Source organism: Glycine soja, chromosome 16, assembly GCF_004193775.1.
Source record: "Glycine soja cultivar W05 chromosome 16, ASM419377v2, whole genome shotgun sequence".
Classification (NCBI taxonomy): domain Eukaryota; kingdom Viridiplantae; phylum Streptophyta; class Magnoliopsida; order Fabales; family Fabaceae; genus Glycine; species Glycine soja.
Window position 1 is genome coordinate 4486627 of NC_041017.1, and position 18881 is coordinate 4505507.

General features: G+C 33.8%; 1 protein-coding gene across 1 annotated transcript; it reads left to right on the forward strand.

Moving 5' to 3' along the window:
- Positions 1-2016: 2016 nt before the first annotated feature.
- LOC114390873 (histone-lysine N-methyltransferase, H3 lysine-9 specific SUVH4-like) lies at positions 2017-18306 on the forward strand. The gene is made up of 16 exons (XM_028351785.1): positions 2017-2406; positions 2528-3091; positions 3192-3260; positions 8090-8155; positions 8575-8629; positions 8802-8911; positions 9645-9815; positions 11362-11460; positions 12595-12693; positions 13030-13079; positions 13159-13247; positions 16782-16941; positions 17026-17131; positions 17218-17400; positions 17504-17737; positions 17817-18306. Exons 2-16 carry the CDS (start codon positions 2534-2536, stop codon positions 17928-17930), a joined length of 2163 nt encoding a protein of 720 aa, XP_028207586.1. The 5' UTR covers positions 2017-2406; positions 2528-2533; the 3' UTR covers positions 17931-18306.
- The last annotated feature ends 575 nt before the right edge of the window (positions 18307-18881 follow it).

The following is an 18881-nucleotide window of genomic DNA, read 5'->3' on the forward strand; positions in this document are numbered from 1 at the left end:
CATTTTTTATTGAATAAACAGAAAATGTCCTCACAGTAAATTGAGAGAATTTACAAAAGTTAGAAATTTAAAATGGAAAGATCAATTTTGTTAGTTTTGCACCTATCATCTTTTACAATTGACAAAATGGGTTTAATATAAACTATTGTTTTATTGAAGAAAGGAAAGAAAAAAGACATGATTGTTTCATTTATCACAATTTGATCTTAATAATCTTATATAGTTTTGGAAAGGGGGATTTTATTGAAATTTGAATTTTATTATTCAACCATTCTTTTTATGTGTGAATCATGCCATGAACTCCTATTTGGAACATATGACAAAGTTGTTGCCCATTGATGTGAGACGACGCAAATGCAACATTATTAAGAAATGAGAAGAAAGAGAAAGACACATGACTTGTTAATAAGTGTTTTAATCTTAGTTGTAGTAACTTAGTAAAATAAATCCATTTACCAAACATCCATGTTTTTATCAAATAAACATATAATTATAAGTTTTCTAATATCAAATGGCAAACATACTTTCAAATTAAATGCGCAGACTTGATTACTTCAAATACATTCCTAATAACTAGTTGAAAATGTGTGACATGTCACTAAGAAAAATAAAAAAAAATCCAAAATTAAAACTCTTATTAATAATGAAAAATGTTTTGCATTTTTTTTCTTCAAAATGTTGATTGAAAATTATTGAAAATCTTGTCACTAATAAAAATTCAAAATGAGCCGTAGTATGTTTGACTACCAAGAAGAAGAATAATATGCCTACCAAAAATAAATGAAATTTTATTAATAGTAAGTTTGATTTATCATTCATGACCTTCAAAAAGACGTTTGCAAAAAGGATCTAACTCCTAACTTATGCGTTAATTTGCATAATTAAATGCACCTAAAGTTGTAATGGTGAAGAACACATGCACTAAGTTAGTATTTAATTGAACTTGCATATATTACTAACTTGTCTTGGGTTATATTTGCCTAACCTTAGTAATATCTTCATTAATTTTAAGAGATAACAAATTTTCTTATGAGCTATCCTACAATGGTCCTAGTTATTCTTTATGCATTATTCACTAATAATGCCATAACAACTGCAACACAATTTGTTCACTTGACCACACCTCAAGCCTACCATGACATTGATCATGTTTTAAGAAAAAATCTAAAAAGTCCAAATCCAATCCATCATAATTCCTTATAACCCAATAATGTTTATCATATTACACGTACAGTTCCATCAGGTCCAAATCCACTCCACCATGCTATCTCAGAATCAAGTACAATGGATCATACTTTAAGTGAGAGTGTGACAAGTTCAAATCCAATACATCACAATTCATTGCGTTATAATAAAGTTGATCATATTGCAAGAGGAAGTCTAGTAGATACTTATCCAATCCACCATTGTTCCATGCAATCAAGTGAAGTTGTCATGGTTTAAGAAAGAGTCCAGGAAATCCAAATTTAATTCATCACAAATCCTTGAAATATACTAATGTTTATCATATTGAACATGAAGTTTCATCTGGTCCAAATCCAATCAACAACCACAGGTTCAAATCTAGTCGACCATAATTCATTTGGACCTAACAATAATGATCATATAACATGGTTGAGTTTGACGGGTCAAAATCCAATCCACCATAATTCCTTATAAACAAATAATGATCATATTACAAAAGAGAGTCTTGATAATCTATAATCATTTTATGTATTTGTCAACAGTAAATTTTACATTAAACTTGTATTTGACTAATATAACTTTCTATGAGAGAGTTCAAGCACTCAAAATTGTCTATTAATTGATTCGGGATTTGAATCTCACTAGGTATGAATTAAATTATATTAATAGGAGAATATCCAACTTATATAAACTCAAATTTTCTGAATTAGATTTATCACTATTTTCTTGACGAAATAACTTTATACCAATATGATAATTTGTCAAAAAAAGAAAACTCACTAGAGAAATATAAATCCTTTGAATTGAGACCAAAAAGATGGCACTGGTCATGAAAGAACATCCCCGATTTCCATCACCTGGCAACCCGAGTTTCTTTGTGCCTGCGAGGGAGATGAAAATGCAAAGCGGGAACCCAAAAGCGAAAAACAAAAAACAAAAACCCGAAAAAAGCCAAAAGTTATATGAAAATTGAAACGACAGATTATTATATTAATATTATTCCCATATATTCGGCAATGGCGCCTCTTCAGTTCACTCCCTGAGAGAGAGAGAGTGAAGCTATAATTACTCATTTCTTTCCCATAACACCAAAACAAAACCCCCCTTCTGTTCTTCACCTCCGCACTCTCTCTCTTTCCTCGTCATCTTGACCATTTTCAAACCCTAGAAACTTCTAATCCAATCGAAGCAGCAACAACAGCAATAACACCTCTTGTAGACGTTCGTTTTCTCGGAATTTTTTTCATTTTTGATTCTTTTGTTGTTTTGCATTTCTTCGTGACATTCTGTTATCGATTTTTCCTTCTCATGTTTTCATGTTTTTTTTTTCTTTGGCTCGCAGATTTAGATGGTTGTGCAGTCTCTGGACGACGTTGTTCACCAGCAATTGATGGTTTCAGCCACGGCGGAGAAGAGTTCGGAATCCAAAATCGCCGTGACGGCAAATGGCGGGAACGGTGCTAAGTCCGCCGAGAAGAAACTGAGAGAATTATCGGAGGAGGGTTCGACAATGCCGCCGCGGAGGTCGAGTGCGAGGATTCAAGCGTTGCAGAAAGCGGAGGAGGAACTTCTTGCTCGTAAAAGAGCAGAGGGAGTTGAGGAAAAAGACAATTGCAACGATGAGGTGAAGGCTGGGAAGGCGAAGAAGCGCAATAGGAAAAGTAGTAGTGACGGTGAGGAGAGTGTAGTAGTGGAAGTAGAGGTTGTTTCGCCGCCGATGAAAAAACGGGTGGCCTACCGCAAGGGTAAGGTGGTGGACGGAGTGAATGGAAATGTTAAGGTAGGAGAAGTGAATGGGAAGGAGGGATTGGAAAATGCGGGTGGGGGTTTGGGTGAGAAGAGTGACTTGCTTAAGGTCAAAGAGACGATAAGACTGTTTAATAAGTATTACCTTCATTTAGTTCAGGTGGGTATGTTTTGTGTGTAGAATAAGAAATATTAAGTTCAGGTGTCTATGTTGATCAATTTTGTATTCTGTGGTTGAAGATATGATTCTATATGTGTAGGAAGAAGAAAAGAGGTGTGGGAAGGCAGAGGCTGAGCGGAAAGCTGCTAAAAAGGCTTCAAAATCGAAGGTTGGTGTTTGATTAACCATTAGTTCTTACTTGTGGATTATAATATTAATTAATGTGATTATGTCTCCCTCCTCTGTTTTGGAAATAGATAGTACAATGGTAAAATGCTGCTTGAAGTCTCCCTGATTATTAATGTTCTGCATTGTATTGATTTTCCTTTGTTTTGGATTTGGTGGTTGCCTTGATCTGGTCTCAGCTTAACTGTTATTTTAGCTGCTAGGTTTGCCAGTGATAACAGACTTTTTGCTTGGTATGACTACACATTTGATTGGGGGTTAGCAGAATTTTCTTGCAAGTTTCAAGCTGCATTTTATTTCTGAGTACTGATTAATGTTCTGTTGGGAATTCTCCACTTGGCTTTCAAATGTCATACATGATTAATCGTGTGTAAATATGGTTAACTTTGTTTCACATGTGGGTAAGAGTAAATGAGTGTCATTGTATACAATTATTGTTTATTGATATGTCCTTGTTGCGCTAATGATTATTAAGAGTAAATAAATGTATGTATGCAATTATCAATTTGTTCTTGTAGTGTTAATGATTAAATGTCTTACAAGTGGTTAATAGTGTTATAGGGTTATTGAAATGTTTAATAGCAGTTAACTTTGCCTCATAAGTGGGTAAGAGTAAATGAATGTGATTGTTTAAAATAATTGATTTGTAACTAATGGATAAATTCACTTGAGTACCAGGAAGATATTGATTGAATGCTTGAGGAGAGTGATTCCTCAGCTCTTTATTTATAACAACCAGAATTATACAATCAGAGTCAATTACATAAAAACAGTAACTCAGTAAGAATGTAAATCTGGAAAGTAAATCATATCTCAACATTGTTAATCAAGAAACTAAATCCTATCTCAACAATGTAAATCAGGAAACTAAATCCTATCTCAACAATGTAAATCAGGAAACTATATCATATCTCAACACTCCTCCTCAAGCTGGAGTGCATAGATCATATGCATCCAGCTTGGAAAAAATGTAGGATATCTTGGTCCTCTTAGTGACTTGGTAAAAATATCTGCTAGTTGACCACTAGAGTTGACAGTCAATGAAAAAAATATCTCCAGAAATTATCTTCTCTTGCATAAAGTGACAGTCAATTTCAATGTGTTTAGTTTGTTCATGGAAGACGATGCTATATGCAAGGCTGCTTGGTTTTTACAAACAAGTTTCATGGATCCAATTTTGCAAAATTTGAGTTCACTTAGGAGTTGCTTCAACCAAATCAGCTCACACATAGTAACTGACATAGCTCAATATTCATCCTCTGCACTAGACTTTGCCACAATATTCTATCTCTTGCTCTTCCAAGAAATGAGGTTACCACCAATTAGGACACAATATCATGAGGTTGACCTGCGATCCCTTGGTAAACCAGCCCATCCCACATCTGTAATTTTGTATATGCAATTAGATCAGTGTGACCTTTGTTCTCATTAACTATCCCTTTTTTGGGAGACCTTTTTATATACCTCAAGATTTGTATGACAGCATCCCAATGACTTTTGTAGGGAGAATTGAGGAATTGACTTACATCACTGATTGCAAAGGTTATGTGAGGTCTAGTCATGGTGAGATAAATTAGCTTCCCAACCAATCTTTGACATCTTCGTGGATTTGAGAAGGGCTCCCCCTGTATTGGTATAAGTTTGGTATTTGGATCCATGGGAGTGTCAATAGGCTTACAATTTAGCATCCAATGTCTTTCAAGATGTCAAGGACATATTTCCTTTGGGAAATGGCAACAACGGTCTTTGATTGGGCTACTTCAAGACAAATGATTTTAAGGTCTTGGATACCCCTGTGGTCATCTATTGTAACAACAATATCATCTTGGATACTACAAGATAAATGCACATGTCAGTGAAGAAAAGTCTGTGAAATATTGAGTGATCGGACTCACTATGAGTCCTGCCAAAACTTTGAAGAATAGAACTAAATCTGTCAAACTATGCTCTCGGAATTTGTTTGAGATCATATAGGGCTTTTCATAACTTGCAAACAAATCCACTAGACTCCCTTTGAGCAACAAGCTCGGGATGTTGCCCCATATAAACTTCCTTAGCTAAATCACCATGTAGGAATGCTTTCTTGATACCCAACTGATAAAGTGGTCATCGGCGCATAGCTGCCATGGATTGTAATAGGTGAACAAAGCCCATCTTGGTGACCGAAGAGAAGGTGTCATTGTAGTCAAGTCCAAAGATCTAAGTGAAGCCCTTGGTAACAAGTTGAGCCTTTAATTGGTCAATTTGTCCATTGTGTCCAACTTGAATGGCAAAGACCTAGTGGCAACAACAATAGATTTCCATGGAGGTGGAGGGACAAGAGCCAATGTCTAATTAGATTCTAGAACTTGCATTTCATCAATCATTGCCATCTTGGTTGTGAAAGAGCTTCCTAGACAATTTTAGGAATAGAAATAAAAGGAAGGGTAGACACAAAGGCATAGTGGGAAGGTGAAAGATGATGATAAATGGGATGGGGATTGTGAGTAGCATGAATACCTTTGTGGATGGTGATTGGTAAGTTAGAGTTGATTGCAACAGGATAATGATTGGAGAAAGAGATGATGCACTGGGTCTTGTCAATAAGTGGTGCTTCCACAGGTTGGGGACGAGGATGATGGTGATAAGTAAGAAAGGGATTGTTGAAGTTTGGTTGCACCTAAATTAATGAGAAGAGGAAATAAAGGAAGAGAAGAACAAAGAATTAGGAAACTTGGAGTGATATGATTGCATTGATTTGTGCAGAAGTTTTTTTTTTTAAAAAAAAGAGTGGGATCCACACTTTTTCCTCCTCTCATATGATTTGAGGAGAAATTGTTACTGTGTATCTCCTTTTTGAATTGTGCCCTCAACCTCTGACCCTCTTTGCTCTCTCTCTCTCTCTCGTGACTCTGACTTCCCCGGCTATACCCACCACCGCCATGCTGATGACCTTCCATCAGTTATGCCAACCACACCTTCCGCCATAGCTGCCCCTTCCTTTGTCTCACTTACATTGGAACCCTCTGCTCCACCTCTTATTTCTTTCTCATTTTTTTGGGTTTTATGTTCAGATATGAGACCCACGGCTCAACCGCAACAATTCCATGTGACTGTGAATGTTGTCGTGACAGTCATTGTTGTCGTTGAATCCAAAGTGCAATCGACCACCGTGTGCTGCGCTTGTGAATGTGTTTGCATGGTGGGTGTGGCCAGCTTCTTCAACACCATTCCTCATTTTTCTAGGTTTTTAGGGAATGCTTTCTCTTTCATTTTTTCAGATCTACATCATTAAAAACATCATCTCCCTCCACTCCCTCCTCCATGCTCGCTGCCATTGACACTGTCCCTGGATCTATTGACCTTGCCATCACCACGACCATTTATTTCAATTTTAGTTGCTCTGAAATGGAATAATTTGGTTTGGAGGGTTTGATATTTGAAAAGAATGAGTTACTTTCTGTGAGAATTTTGTTGAATATAGATTTTTGTGGGTTTGAAATTTAAATTTGGAATGGATTCAGATTTGTGATTTGCATGGTATGCAATATGTCGGTGAACTTCCAATTGCAAACTTGTTGGTTTTTATGTTGTTGGTGAAGAAAAGCTGTAAAAGGGAAACACATGATGATGATGGTGAAGACAAGCTGTAAAAGGGAAACACATGATGATGGTGAAGAAAATATGATTGAAACCAGTTAAAATGACTTATAGTGCTTGGTGGTGTAAATATCCTGTTTTAAAAACATTAAAATGGTCATTTACTCATCTCCAATATTTCTATTTCTATTTAACCAAATCACTTCTATTTCCCCCCTATTTCTCTTCTCTCCTCTTCCCTCCTCACAACCAACAACCCTGTAGGGAATGACAAAGGGAATAGGCAATACCTGAGAGATAGACTCAGCGGAGATGGGTGAGCTGAAAAATGGAGTATTTTCAAAGTTGACATCTGCAGACATGTAAAAATGGTGGTTGGCAGTAGAGTAGCACTAATAACCTTTTTGGATGCGTGAATAACCCTGAAAGATTCACTTGATAGCTTGAGCTTTCTACTTATCTAGAGTGGTTAATGGTGTCATGAGTCTATTGAAATGTCTGGCAACGTTTACATGTGTAAAAGTGGTTAATTGGGCTGGGTGGATGAAGGTTGTGCACTTTTAGCTGGACGTTTATAGTGTTTCATTATTTTATTATGAGGAGGGATTCACTTAACGAGTTACTCCTCATCTTCACCATTTATTTTCTTGAGATCTAATGGTTAAGATTAGTTACTTGTTACAATCGTTAGATCTTAAGAAGATGAATGATGAGGATGAGGATGAGGAGTAACTTGTTTAAAGTTACCCTTGGAGTAAGTGAATCCCTCCTCTTTCATTATCAAACTAAAATTGTATAGCTTAGCACATGGGTCTGTGCAGTCTTTAGTTATTGTTCTGCTCTCTATCTTTACCTCTTTTTTCTTCCAATTTTAAGATGAGAATTTTTTCATCATGCATGTTTTGTCTTTAAAAATCTAGTGTTGCCTGAATAGTTTTGTAGTTAAATGTGGTAAGGCTGATTTTTAATTCATAGTTATTGGTTAGTACTTCAAAGCTAGAAATTATTTTTCCTTTCTCAATCAAATGGAAAAGCGCCTGGCAATTGGAGTCAAACGGTAAAGCTAGAAGCTTTTGCTTGTATTAACAATGTGTTTAAATGTCTTTGGGGAGCTTTACATCTTACTAATTGTATACTGAAATTTTAAACTGAACGCTTTACTGTTTTTTTTTTTCCCTCCGTTAATTGTTTTACTATAACCTTGCTATAAAGCTTCAACAATTAATCTTGTAGAAAGGTGCTCCACCTGAAGAATCAAAGACCACTGCTAAACGACCAGATCTAAAGGCTGTAAGCAAGGCAAGTGAAAATTCAATGGCTTTATTATTTTTTTCATAGAATATTGATTGTAAGTCTCAGGATATTTTTCTGTGATGATCTAGTATAGGATTTTTCTCTTCTGATACTTGTCATAGCATTGCCATTAAATTACATTATCCATTTTTTGTTACCTTTTTTTTCTTTGTAGTGATGGATGTATTTAGTTAATCTGTTAATTATGTGCCGTATCTTTGAAACAATTCCATGGACTATTTAATTTAAGTCTGAACAATTAACTGTTTTTTAAATGTGTATTAATGTATTAATTTATTAATGTAATTTATACTATTAATTGTTTTGATTTGATTATTTTCATTAATTGAAATCAATTTAATTATACTTTCTAAGATGTATTTGTTTTCCTTTAACACTATCCTCCATTTGGGGATTTTTGGCAGATGATGGAAAATAATGAGATATTGTACCCTGAGAAAAGAATTGGCAACATTCCAGGTTGGTAGCCAATAGCCATCTTACATTGCTATTACCCATGGTCTATATTTTCTGTCTCCTAGTTCTAACACTGGTAGATGTTTCTCTTAAATAATTATCTCGTCATTTGCTTGATCAACTCTTGTGCTGGTAGTTCCTTATTCAGTTGTTTTATTTTTTCTTGTAATGGTAGGTATTGATGTTGGATATCAGTTCTATTCTCGTGCTGAAATGGTTGCAGTTGGTTTTCATAGCCACTGGTTAAATGGCATTGATTATATGGGCCAGAGCTATGCCAAAGCGGTAATGAAATTTCTTGCTATGTTGTATTTATTTATTTGTTCTCTACTTTGGAATATTATAGATCATAAACTATAAATGTGATTTTCATACAAAAGGTTTTTGACTTCCTATGATGTATGAAGTCAAGTCCTATGGGTATGAAGTATGAACTAGTGACCCAATATGGAGAAGCCAATAGAATACACTGAAAAGCCCAAACACCTAGGTCCTTAATCTCACCTTGGGCGAGAAGGTAGAGATGGTAGGGAAAAGTTAGTTGCAGGAGAGAGAAACTAGTAGTTTTTTATATAGGGGAATAAAGGATTATTGGGAAGTATACATGGTTTTTTTTTGTTGCTTGAAGGAAGAAACTTGGATGGTGGCTTGAAGAGAGATTTTTGACTTTGGTTCAGTACTGTTCTTATTGGTGCTGTCCTTTATAGCTATTATCTAAAACAAACATTGGACTAATATTTAGCAAAACAAATGCAACCTTAGAGATGGGAGTGACAAGTTAGTCATAAGATGGAAAAATAGTAGTCTGTTATTTAAGGAAATAAAGGAATATTGGGATGTATTAGGTTATTTTTAATTGTAATTGGTTTTTGAAAAAATAGCCATTTCTTGGATTGTCCTTTCTTTCACTAAATTGAATGCATATTCAGAATTTGATAGGAATTTCTTATCATCCATATAAGCCTATGCTCCTTGTTCCCCTCATTTTTCTTTTTTTTTTTTTTTTCTGTTGTCACAGTACAGCTATGAACTTCCAGTTGCTGTTGCCATTGTTATTTCGGGCATGTATGAGGATGATCTGGATAATGCTGAGGATGTTGTGTACACTGGTCAAGGTGGGCATAATCTGACTGGTGATAAGCGTCAATTTCGGGATCAAAAGTTGGAGCGTGGTAACTTGGCTCTGAAGGTTTGCCTTTTTTATGACTTCTCAATACCTTTGAATTTTGTTGATAATTTCTTGTTTCTTTTCAGTAGTATAAATTGATGATTAATTTTGCTGTCTGTGTTATTTAATGATGAGAATTATGGTTTTGTTCCATGGGAAGGTTATGCCATTGTTGGTAAATTGTCTGCAGTTCTATGGTATGTACGCAGAAATATGTAAATTTGTTCTTCTAGGTGAGGTTATTGTTTGGATTACACTGCCATTGGGTTTGGTTAAAAACAAAATTCTTAAGGATGCTATTCAACATGAGAGATCCTGTATGATAACTTCCTCTAGTGTCCTTATTGGTTGTCTTTTATCCTTTTTCGCATGCTTAAAAACTGGGCAATCTACTATTCTCTCTAAGGCCTATAATAGATTTCTTTGCAAATGTCAAAACTGCCTTAGTTGATTTTCTAATATGTTTTTCTCAATAAGTGCCTCTGCAAAATATCTTTGTATACAAATTTTTTTGTATCTTGTTCCTTTTTGTGTGACCACACATCCATCCATTTATGTCGGTCTCTCTTTTTTCTTGTCTCTTACTCTCTTCATAGCTCAACATTTACTATCATAGAGTATATTTGGTCATATAATAGTATGAAATAACTCCCCTTTGAGTTTGGTAGGTACTTTAAAGTCACAAATAACCCATGGTGTCTTTCTCCATTTTAACCAATTAGCTTAAATCTTGTGTGTGACATCATTTAATATCCCATCATTTTTTAAATACGGATCTCAGTCAAATTAGAAACTTTTGGTGTGACATCTACAATTTTGCCTCCCAAGTGACTTTCCTCTTATTCCTTGCTAAAATTGTATTGCTCATATTTTGTTTAACTCCCACTCAATCCAATGAAAATACTTTGGTTCTCTGTTTGTTTCCAATGCTCATACTTGGCACTTTGGTTCTCTAGGTTTTCTCTTTTCTCACAATTCATTATATTTAAAATAATTAGATAAATTATAGTATTTTATTATGTTACTCTCACTTTTAAAACATTGATTTTCATCTTGTATTATGATTCTGTTGTGTGCTATAATGTTTAATTTTTGTTGTATTTCATGTCCATGTTTTCTTTTTATCAACCAATGTTGTTAGTTTTGTTAGATTGTTAGTGTTATAGAATTTAGGTGAGAAAGAGAAAGAAACAGAATAGAGAGGATAATGGAAAAGAGAAAATAATTCAGAGAGGTCAAGAAAATGTGCACTGCACTGCACTCTGATTATCATTCAGTCTTTCTAAAATACAACTGACATCCTTTTCTTTTTATATTTACATATCAGTTAGTGGAAGGGATTCAAAACACCAACCTCTCCCTTCTCCCTTTTCCTACCAAGCCAACATTATACCTGCTTGTGTGTGTGTGTTGTAACATGTTCGTCTCCAATTTTGTATCCATGCTTTTCAGTTTTTTTTTTTTTTTTTTTATGATTTTTAAGTATGTTTCTTTTTCCTTAAGCATTGTAACCTATTTGATTTGATGTTACAAAGGCACATCTAACATGCTTTGAGCTCAATTGTAGAATTGTTCTGAGCAATGTGTGCCTGTTAGAGTCATTCGTGGTCATGAATCTTCAAGCAGTTACACTGGTAAAGTATACACATACGATGGCTTGTACAAGGTAATTCTTTGAAAATCTTACTCAAATCTGTTGTTCATCGGTGTTTGGATTTTCATTTTGACCAATATACCTGCATAGAGAGCTTAAAATATCAAATCTTAATTTTTAAAATGTTCAATTTGAATTCTCACACTTCTGAGTTTGGACTTTGATGAGTGAGTATTTTCTCAATGTACTCTCAATGTGCTGTGTTTTCTTCTATTTTTTTTTTCAAATATTATTTAAATTAGTCAATTTTAACTTGTCTGGATGTTAATACCTTAAACTTTCTAGGTCTATAAATTTGAAGTTCATATGTTGACACACCATATCAGATTAATAGTTGATCCACACTCCATATTTTACTCTTTAATTTCAAAAGTCTTAATATTTTAATTTATTCCTATATAAAAATTTTAAACGTCTCATCACTTAGATTTCTATATAATGAAACAATATCCACATTATTGACAGCAAAGGCATTTTTTTATTACACTTGATTCCTTGTTGAGGTATATGATTTCATCATTGTTTAACAACGATAGTATTACTATATATTCTTCTTAATTATATTTTAATTTTTTTTTTGTAAATTTTAAAACATGGGAAATTGATGGAAAACTAACTAGTTTATGCTTAAATATTGGCATTTTTTATTCATTCATCCAACATTTTGTGTTCTAAATAAAGATTTGATTTATTAACTTTTAAGCCAAGTTATTTCTTTTTCAACTAGGTACACATTTATGATACTTCATTGATATTTGAGATAATATCATTGATATTTCGTGTTCTAAATTAAGATTTGATTAATTAATTTCATTGATATTTTGATGATAATCTCATCCATTTAATCAAATTCAATTAGTAATTAGTATTAGGAAGTTTTGATAATTTGTTGCGAGAAAAGGATTGATGCTTTCTTTTCATGATTTATTTTGGCACCAGAGAAGAGTTTGTGAGATGAGGTAACAGTTGTGTTGAATATCTTCTAATTCCTATTTTATTGTAGTTGTCTTCACAGTGGCATTTGCTCGTCTCTAATGTTGCACGTTTTAATTGCTGATAAAGAATGATTCTGAAAACGGTTACAGCATTTGCATGCTAGTTAAGGGTTGTAATTCAAATGTTTTATGTGCCTTTTTTGTATTGCAGGTTGTCAATTATTGGGCAGGGAAGGGAATATCCGGATTTACAGTCTACAAGTTTAGACTTAGGAGGCTTGAAGGGCAACCTACATTAACTACAAATCAGGTTTATTATAATTCTTTAATTTCGTCAAAAACATTTTCTTGTTTTGTTGCCTTTTGTTTTTACATGAAATTTCTGTTTATTTATGATGATGTCAAGCATTGATGCAATGATAATGTTGTCCTCCTTGATTTACATTTTTAGTGGAATCAAAGCTGTAATCTTTTTAACCTTGTGTCAATTTTTATTCTATTTTTAAAATACACTAAATGTACAAAAGAATCCACATGTTCTGTCTTGTTCTATCCCAACTACCAAATGTTTCTTTAGGGTGATTTATTTTGTAATCTAAGCAGTGGGGCTTTAAAATATCGTTTGCTTATTTCACTTTGTTAACAGGTATATTTTACATATGGACGTGTACCTCAATCTCTAACAGAAATACAAGGGTAAAAGAAATTTTTATAAATTGAATATTTAATATATTTTATACAAATTATATTAATATCTCGTTATACATTGGCTTAGGTTGGTTTGTGAAGATATCACTGGAGGTCAAGAAGATATGCCCATTCCGGCTACAAATTTGGTTGATGACCCCCCTGTTCCACCCACAGGCAAGTTCAATAAGGGGTTTGCAATATATATGTATAGTGATATAATTAGTTTTAATTTTTCATTCAATCATCGATTTTTGGGTTTGAATTCGGTTCTCACGTACCTTTGCATAGTAAGGAGCTCTTTCTGGCAAATGGGTATTTTTTTTTTTATTAATTCAATCATCGATTGAAGGTTGTTGAAGCTGTTATAATTAAAATTTGTTATTGTTGGCTTTTGTTTTAGGAGAAAGAAAATGTAGAATAGGGAATGCAAGAGTGTATTTTAGGATAGTAGGAGCTTATGTTTTTATTGAATGAAACTCATTTTTAAGTACATTGTGATAATTGAATAAAAGATAACAACCCTTGATTTTAGGAGATACTGCTTATAAAATTTGAATATAAAATCAGAAACTAATTTATCCATAACAGCAAAATAACAAATTTGACTTATTCAAACTAAAACTACTTTGGCAGCATCTCAAAGGCACTTGGAGGCTGCGAACTCCTATCTTCTTCCTCAGAACTTTAACCTGCTGATGCTGAAATACTATTGCTTCCTTCTCATGTGATTGAGCCTTGACATTTTCAGCTTTCAAGTTCTTAGTCAGGAACTTTAAACACTTCTCATTGTGCTCAATTTTTGCAGCTTTCTCTCTCAATTGTGTCTTCTTGTTTGTATGCTTTTGCACAATAGCTACTTTCTCTAAAGTGGATTTTTCTTGTCCCTTTGCTGCTGCCAACCTTGCTTTAGCAACAACATTCCAAGATGTGAGATTCTCTTTTACTGAAAAAGCAATTTGCTCCTCCTCCAATGAATTTAAAGCAATGCTTTTTCCTTTCATTTTTACTTTGAGAATATCTTTGTCACCAACATCAATCAAACAGCTTTTGTTCTCGAACAACACTTTATAATCTTTTTCAACTAGTTGTCCCACACTCACTTAAATTTTGATCAATTTCAGAAAAATACAACATGTCAGAAATTAACTTTGTACCTTTATTGGTTGAGATTGCTACAATTCATTTCTCATTCACAATGATGTACTTGTCATCTCCAACTTAAACCTTCAATGTGCATGATATGCTTAGTTCCTTGAATGGATCCTTGTTGTTTGTCATGTGATTATTACCACCACTGTCAATAAGCTGATTTTGACTAGATTCAAGGCTAGAGAAACATGTAGCAGCAAACAAGTACTCCTCCTCCTGATCAATATCCCTTGCAACTTCACCATGTAGTTTATTCTTGTTTCTGCAAATAACAGCTTCATGCCCCATTTGATTACACTCATTGTACTTAGCATCAGGTCTTCTACAACATCTAAATGAAGGATGACCTTTCTTGCTGTAGTATTGGCAAGGCGGATAAGATTTCTTCCAATTTCCTTTTGCATTGGTTGATTTTGAACTTGATCCTGATCCATCAAAGTTCTTGTATTTGTCACATTTTGCTGCTTGGCTGCTAAAGCTCCTTCAACTTTTGATTCCTCCCTCATCAATCTTCTTTGTTCCTGGGCCTGCAAGACCTGTATCCCCTCCTCCAAAGAGATCTTGGACAGATCCTTTGTATTCTCCAAAGTGGTTATTGATGCTTCATATCTCCCAGGCACTTTAACCAGAATTTTTTCAACAATTCTGGAATCTGTAAATGTTAGTGCCCAACAATCTAATCTTGTTAGCGATGAATGCCAAGTAATCTGTTCGAGTAACCTTTAATTGTCTCAGACTTTTCCATTTTTTGCAGTTGAAATTCTCTTATCAAGTTTAGCATTTGAATGCCTCAAATGCTCTCGTCCCCTTCATATTCTTCCTTCAAATAGTCTCAATTTCTTTGGGTGTCTCAAGTCATGATTTTGGTGAGAATCATTTGTGAAACATTGGCAAACAAACATGACCTCGCCTTTGCCTTTGTTTCTCTTTCCTTGTGGTTTTTAATTTGGGCTATGGTGGGATTTTTAGGTAGCGGATATAATCTTCTTGCACAGCTTTCCATAAATCCAGTCCCTCGACAAGACTCCATTCTTACTGTCCATCGGTCATAACCTTCTCCATCAAAGACTGGAAGAGCGACTTGGGAGAAACTTGATTCACCAACCATTCTACAAGTCCAATAAGAAAAGGGCTCTAGATACCAATTGTTGTTTTTTGTTTTAGGAGAAAGAAAACGTAGAAAAGGGAACATAAGAGTGTATTTTTAGAACTGCAGGAGCTTATATTTTTATTGAATGAAACTCATTTAAATACATTGAGATAATTTAATAAAAATGATGCATGATTTTAGTAGATGCTATTGATAAAATTTGAATATAAAATCAGAAATTAACTTGTCCATAACAGCAAAATAACAAATTTGACTTATTCAGACTAAAACTACTTTGGCAACATTCAAAGGCATGATCTCAACAGTTCTAAATAAATACTTTTTTGTTTTTAACATATAAACTATATTTAGATTTGTGCTAATAATTTATATTATGATACATGGTTATTTTCAACTATTGTTAATATTTTCTTAAAAAATTATTGAAATTCTATTTTAAAATAAAGATGAAAAGATAGCTTGAAAGAGATAAGAGGTTAAGAAAAATTCCTAAAAATGCTATTGTTGAAGAAAAACTCCCAAACAAGGTCTTCTTGGAGAATGACTCCTAAGATCACCCGTGTTGAGGATTGATGTTCTAATTTATATATAGAGGACATGAACTTGAAAAAAAAAAACTAGAGTTGTGAATTAATCTGAATTTGATTACAAGAATGGAGAGTCAGCAGACTCTTATTCATGCATCATAAATTTGTGATACAAGCTTCTAACTGAAGCATAATCATAACAGAATGCAACTGCCATAATGGGACAGCTGTCGTTATTAATAGTTGACTCAGATAATTTGTAAATAGTTAAACAGAGATATAAACCAGACTACCGACTTTCTGGTACTCTAACATCAGAGCAGGATTCCTCAAATGAGGAGGACAGAATTTCAGAGCAGATTTATGTAATGTTTTCACGTAGATCAGATTATGGTCCCATAGGTATACCAAATGTCAAGGGACCAAATCTGACCTGTATTATGTACTTTTAGTACCACTGGTACTCATTAATATAATACTATTTTTGCAGGAAAAAAAAACCAGACTACCGACTAACTACATAATTTACCATGAAAAGATTTAAGATTCCTGAAGTAATGTCTAAACCCAATGATTCAAAGAAAAGCTAAAAGATCATGGAACAGAAAAAAAAGCTGTCCTAGGGAAGACCACACTGGCACAATGATTATATTTCTGAAATAAGATGAATTGAGCAGGCTTCAGTAGAAAATCATTTCTGCTTTGAGAAGTGGTTTTGCTAATTTTATTTTATTTATTTTTCTCCTGCTTGCTCATTTGCTTATATGGTTAATGTTTTTAAACAAATTAATGTTGTTATATGTTTAATTGTCTATTGATGTTTAATTGTATGTTTCTGGTGTCTACTCAAATAGTGTATTGGGGAAACTAAATTTTCTTTTTGCCTACTTTGTTTTGATGCTTAGTTATTTAATATTATAGATTTCACATATTGTAAGTCACTCAAGGTTGCAAAAAATGTGAAGCTTCCCATGAATGCCACCGGATGCAAATGTGAAGGCATTTGTAATGACCCAACAACCTGTGCATGTGCATTGCGTAATGGCTCTGATTTTCCCTATGTATCTCGGGATGGTGGCAGGTTAGAAACTCAATTGGTTAAATGCATATTAAATTTTATTTGCTGTAATATTTGATGTGGCTTTCATGTATATATTATTCACAGGTTAATTGAAGCTAAAGATGTAGTATTTGAATGTGGTCCCAAATGTGGTTGTGGTCCTGGTTGTGTGAACCGAACGTCTCAAAGAGGACTTAGATATCGTCTGGAGGTTGCATATTGATTTCCACATTTTTGGATTATTAATTAAAATATATTGGGCTTTTAATTTTTATATTTAATTAAATTATTGCATAGGTTTTCCGTACTGCCAAAAAAGGATGGGCTGTTAGATCCTGGGATTTTATACCTTCTGGAGCACCAGTTTGTGAGTACACCGGAATACTTGCTAGGGCCGAGGATATGGATAGCGTTCTAGAAAACAATTATATTTTTGAGATAGATTGCTTGCAAACTATAAAGGGGCTCGGGGGAAGAGAGGTATTGAATCCTATGAAATCATGTAACACTATTTTTTGTCAGCTGCTTCATTTTAATGCAAAGAACTTTTGTCTTGTCTCCTTGGTGATGTTAATTTTGACAGCGACGATCACAAGATGGAGATATTCCTGCAAATCTTTTGGACAAATATCATGATCAATGTTCTGAAAGTGTGCCAGAGTTTTGTATTGATGCAGGATCTACTGGAAATATTGCTAGGTTTATAAACCATTGTTGTGAGCCTAATCTGTTTGTTCAATGTGTTTTGAGCACACACGATGATTTGAGATTGGCTCGTATAATGTTGTTTGCTGCAGACAACATACCCCCTTTGCAGGTAATTCATTTTGTATATTTTCTCCCACTTTATCTGATGTATTTTAAGCAATGTCTTGAATCTCTTTGATTGGTTGCAGGAATTAACATATGACTATGGTTACGTGCTTGATAGCGTGTTGGACTCGGATGGGAAGATTAAGCAAATGCCATGCTACTGTGGAGCCTCAGTCTGCAGGAAGCGATTATTCTAATACTCTGGAAGTTGTATGTGGTATTTTTGCAATTGCAAAACTAGTGCGGTTAAGTATTGGTTGTTTAAAACATGAGCTGCAAAGTGGTCTCTATTCATTCACGGTTAATTTGCGCAGTTTATGTATTGGGCTGAAATGGCAGCAGAGGAACATTGTAACTTTTTGTGCAGATGCAAGGAAATGATATAGGTTTATTTTTTGGCTAGAAATAACCTGCTCTATTAAGTACTGCAAGTTTATGATTTTGGGGTAATAACCTGTTACATATATGGTATTTTTTTTTTAAAGATATAAGGAGTCGTTCAAAGCATGTATATGTATAGAGATATGGTAACAACTATTAATTGGCTATGGAGTAGACACCAGAAATACTGAATATTTATTTGTATAGAGAAAAAATAACTGCACGAAGCAAAGATTCCTGATCAAAATGAGCAAAAAATAGAACCAAATACTGGAGGTTGCCTTACATTTTAAATTGTGACTAAGACTGCATTATACATTTGTTTCAATTTTTCATGTTCATATATTCGGTAAATTTCTTTTGTTATGGTAAGAAATAAGAATATTAAATATAGATTATTAATTCATATTTGAATAGTGTTTAAAATATAAAGTGGGCATGACTTTCTTAGTCGTCATGCGATTTAGGAGTGTTGAAATGTTTAAATTTAATGCATACTGAACAAATTGAAAAGAGAGAAAATAAAAATATACTTACTAGTTATATTAGATTTTAGTTCCTTATGTCAGATGAGGAACACTAGCAGCATACTCCTTTTAGCATTATTTTGATCACTAGTTAAACTTTTATTAACTATAAAATCATGAAACTCCTAAATTGTGATTTTCAAATAATTTTAGCTAATAGAAAGTGTTAAAAATAGACTAGACTGTGTTGTTAGCATTTATTTAAAATTATTCAATAATTATTTTATCTATGGTCATACT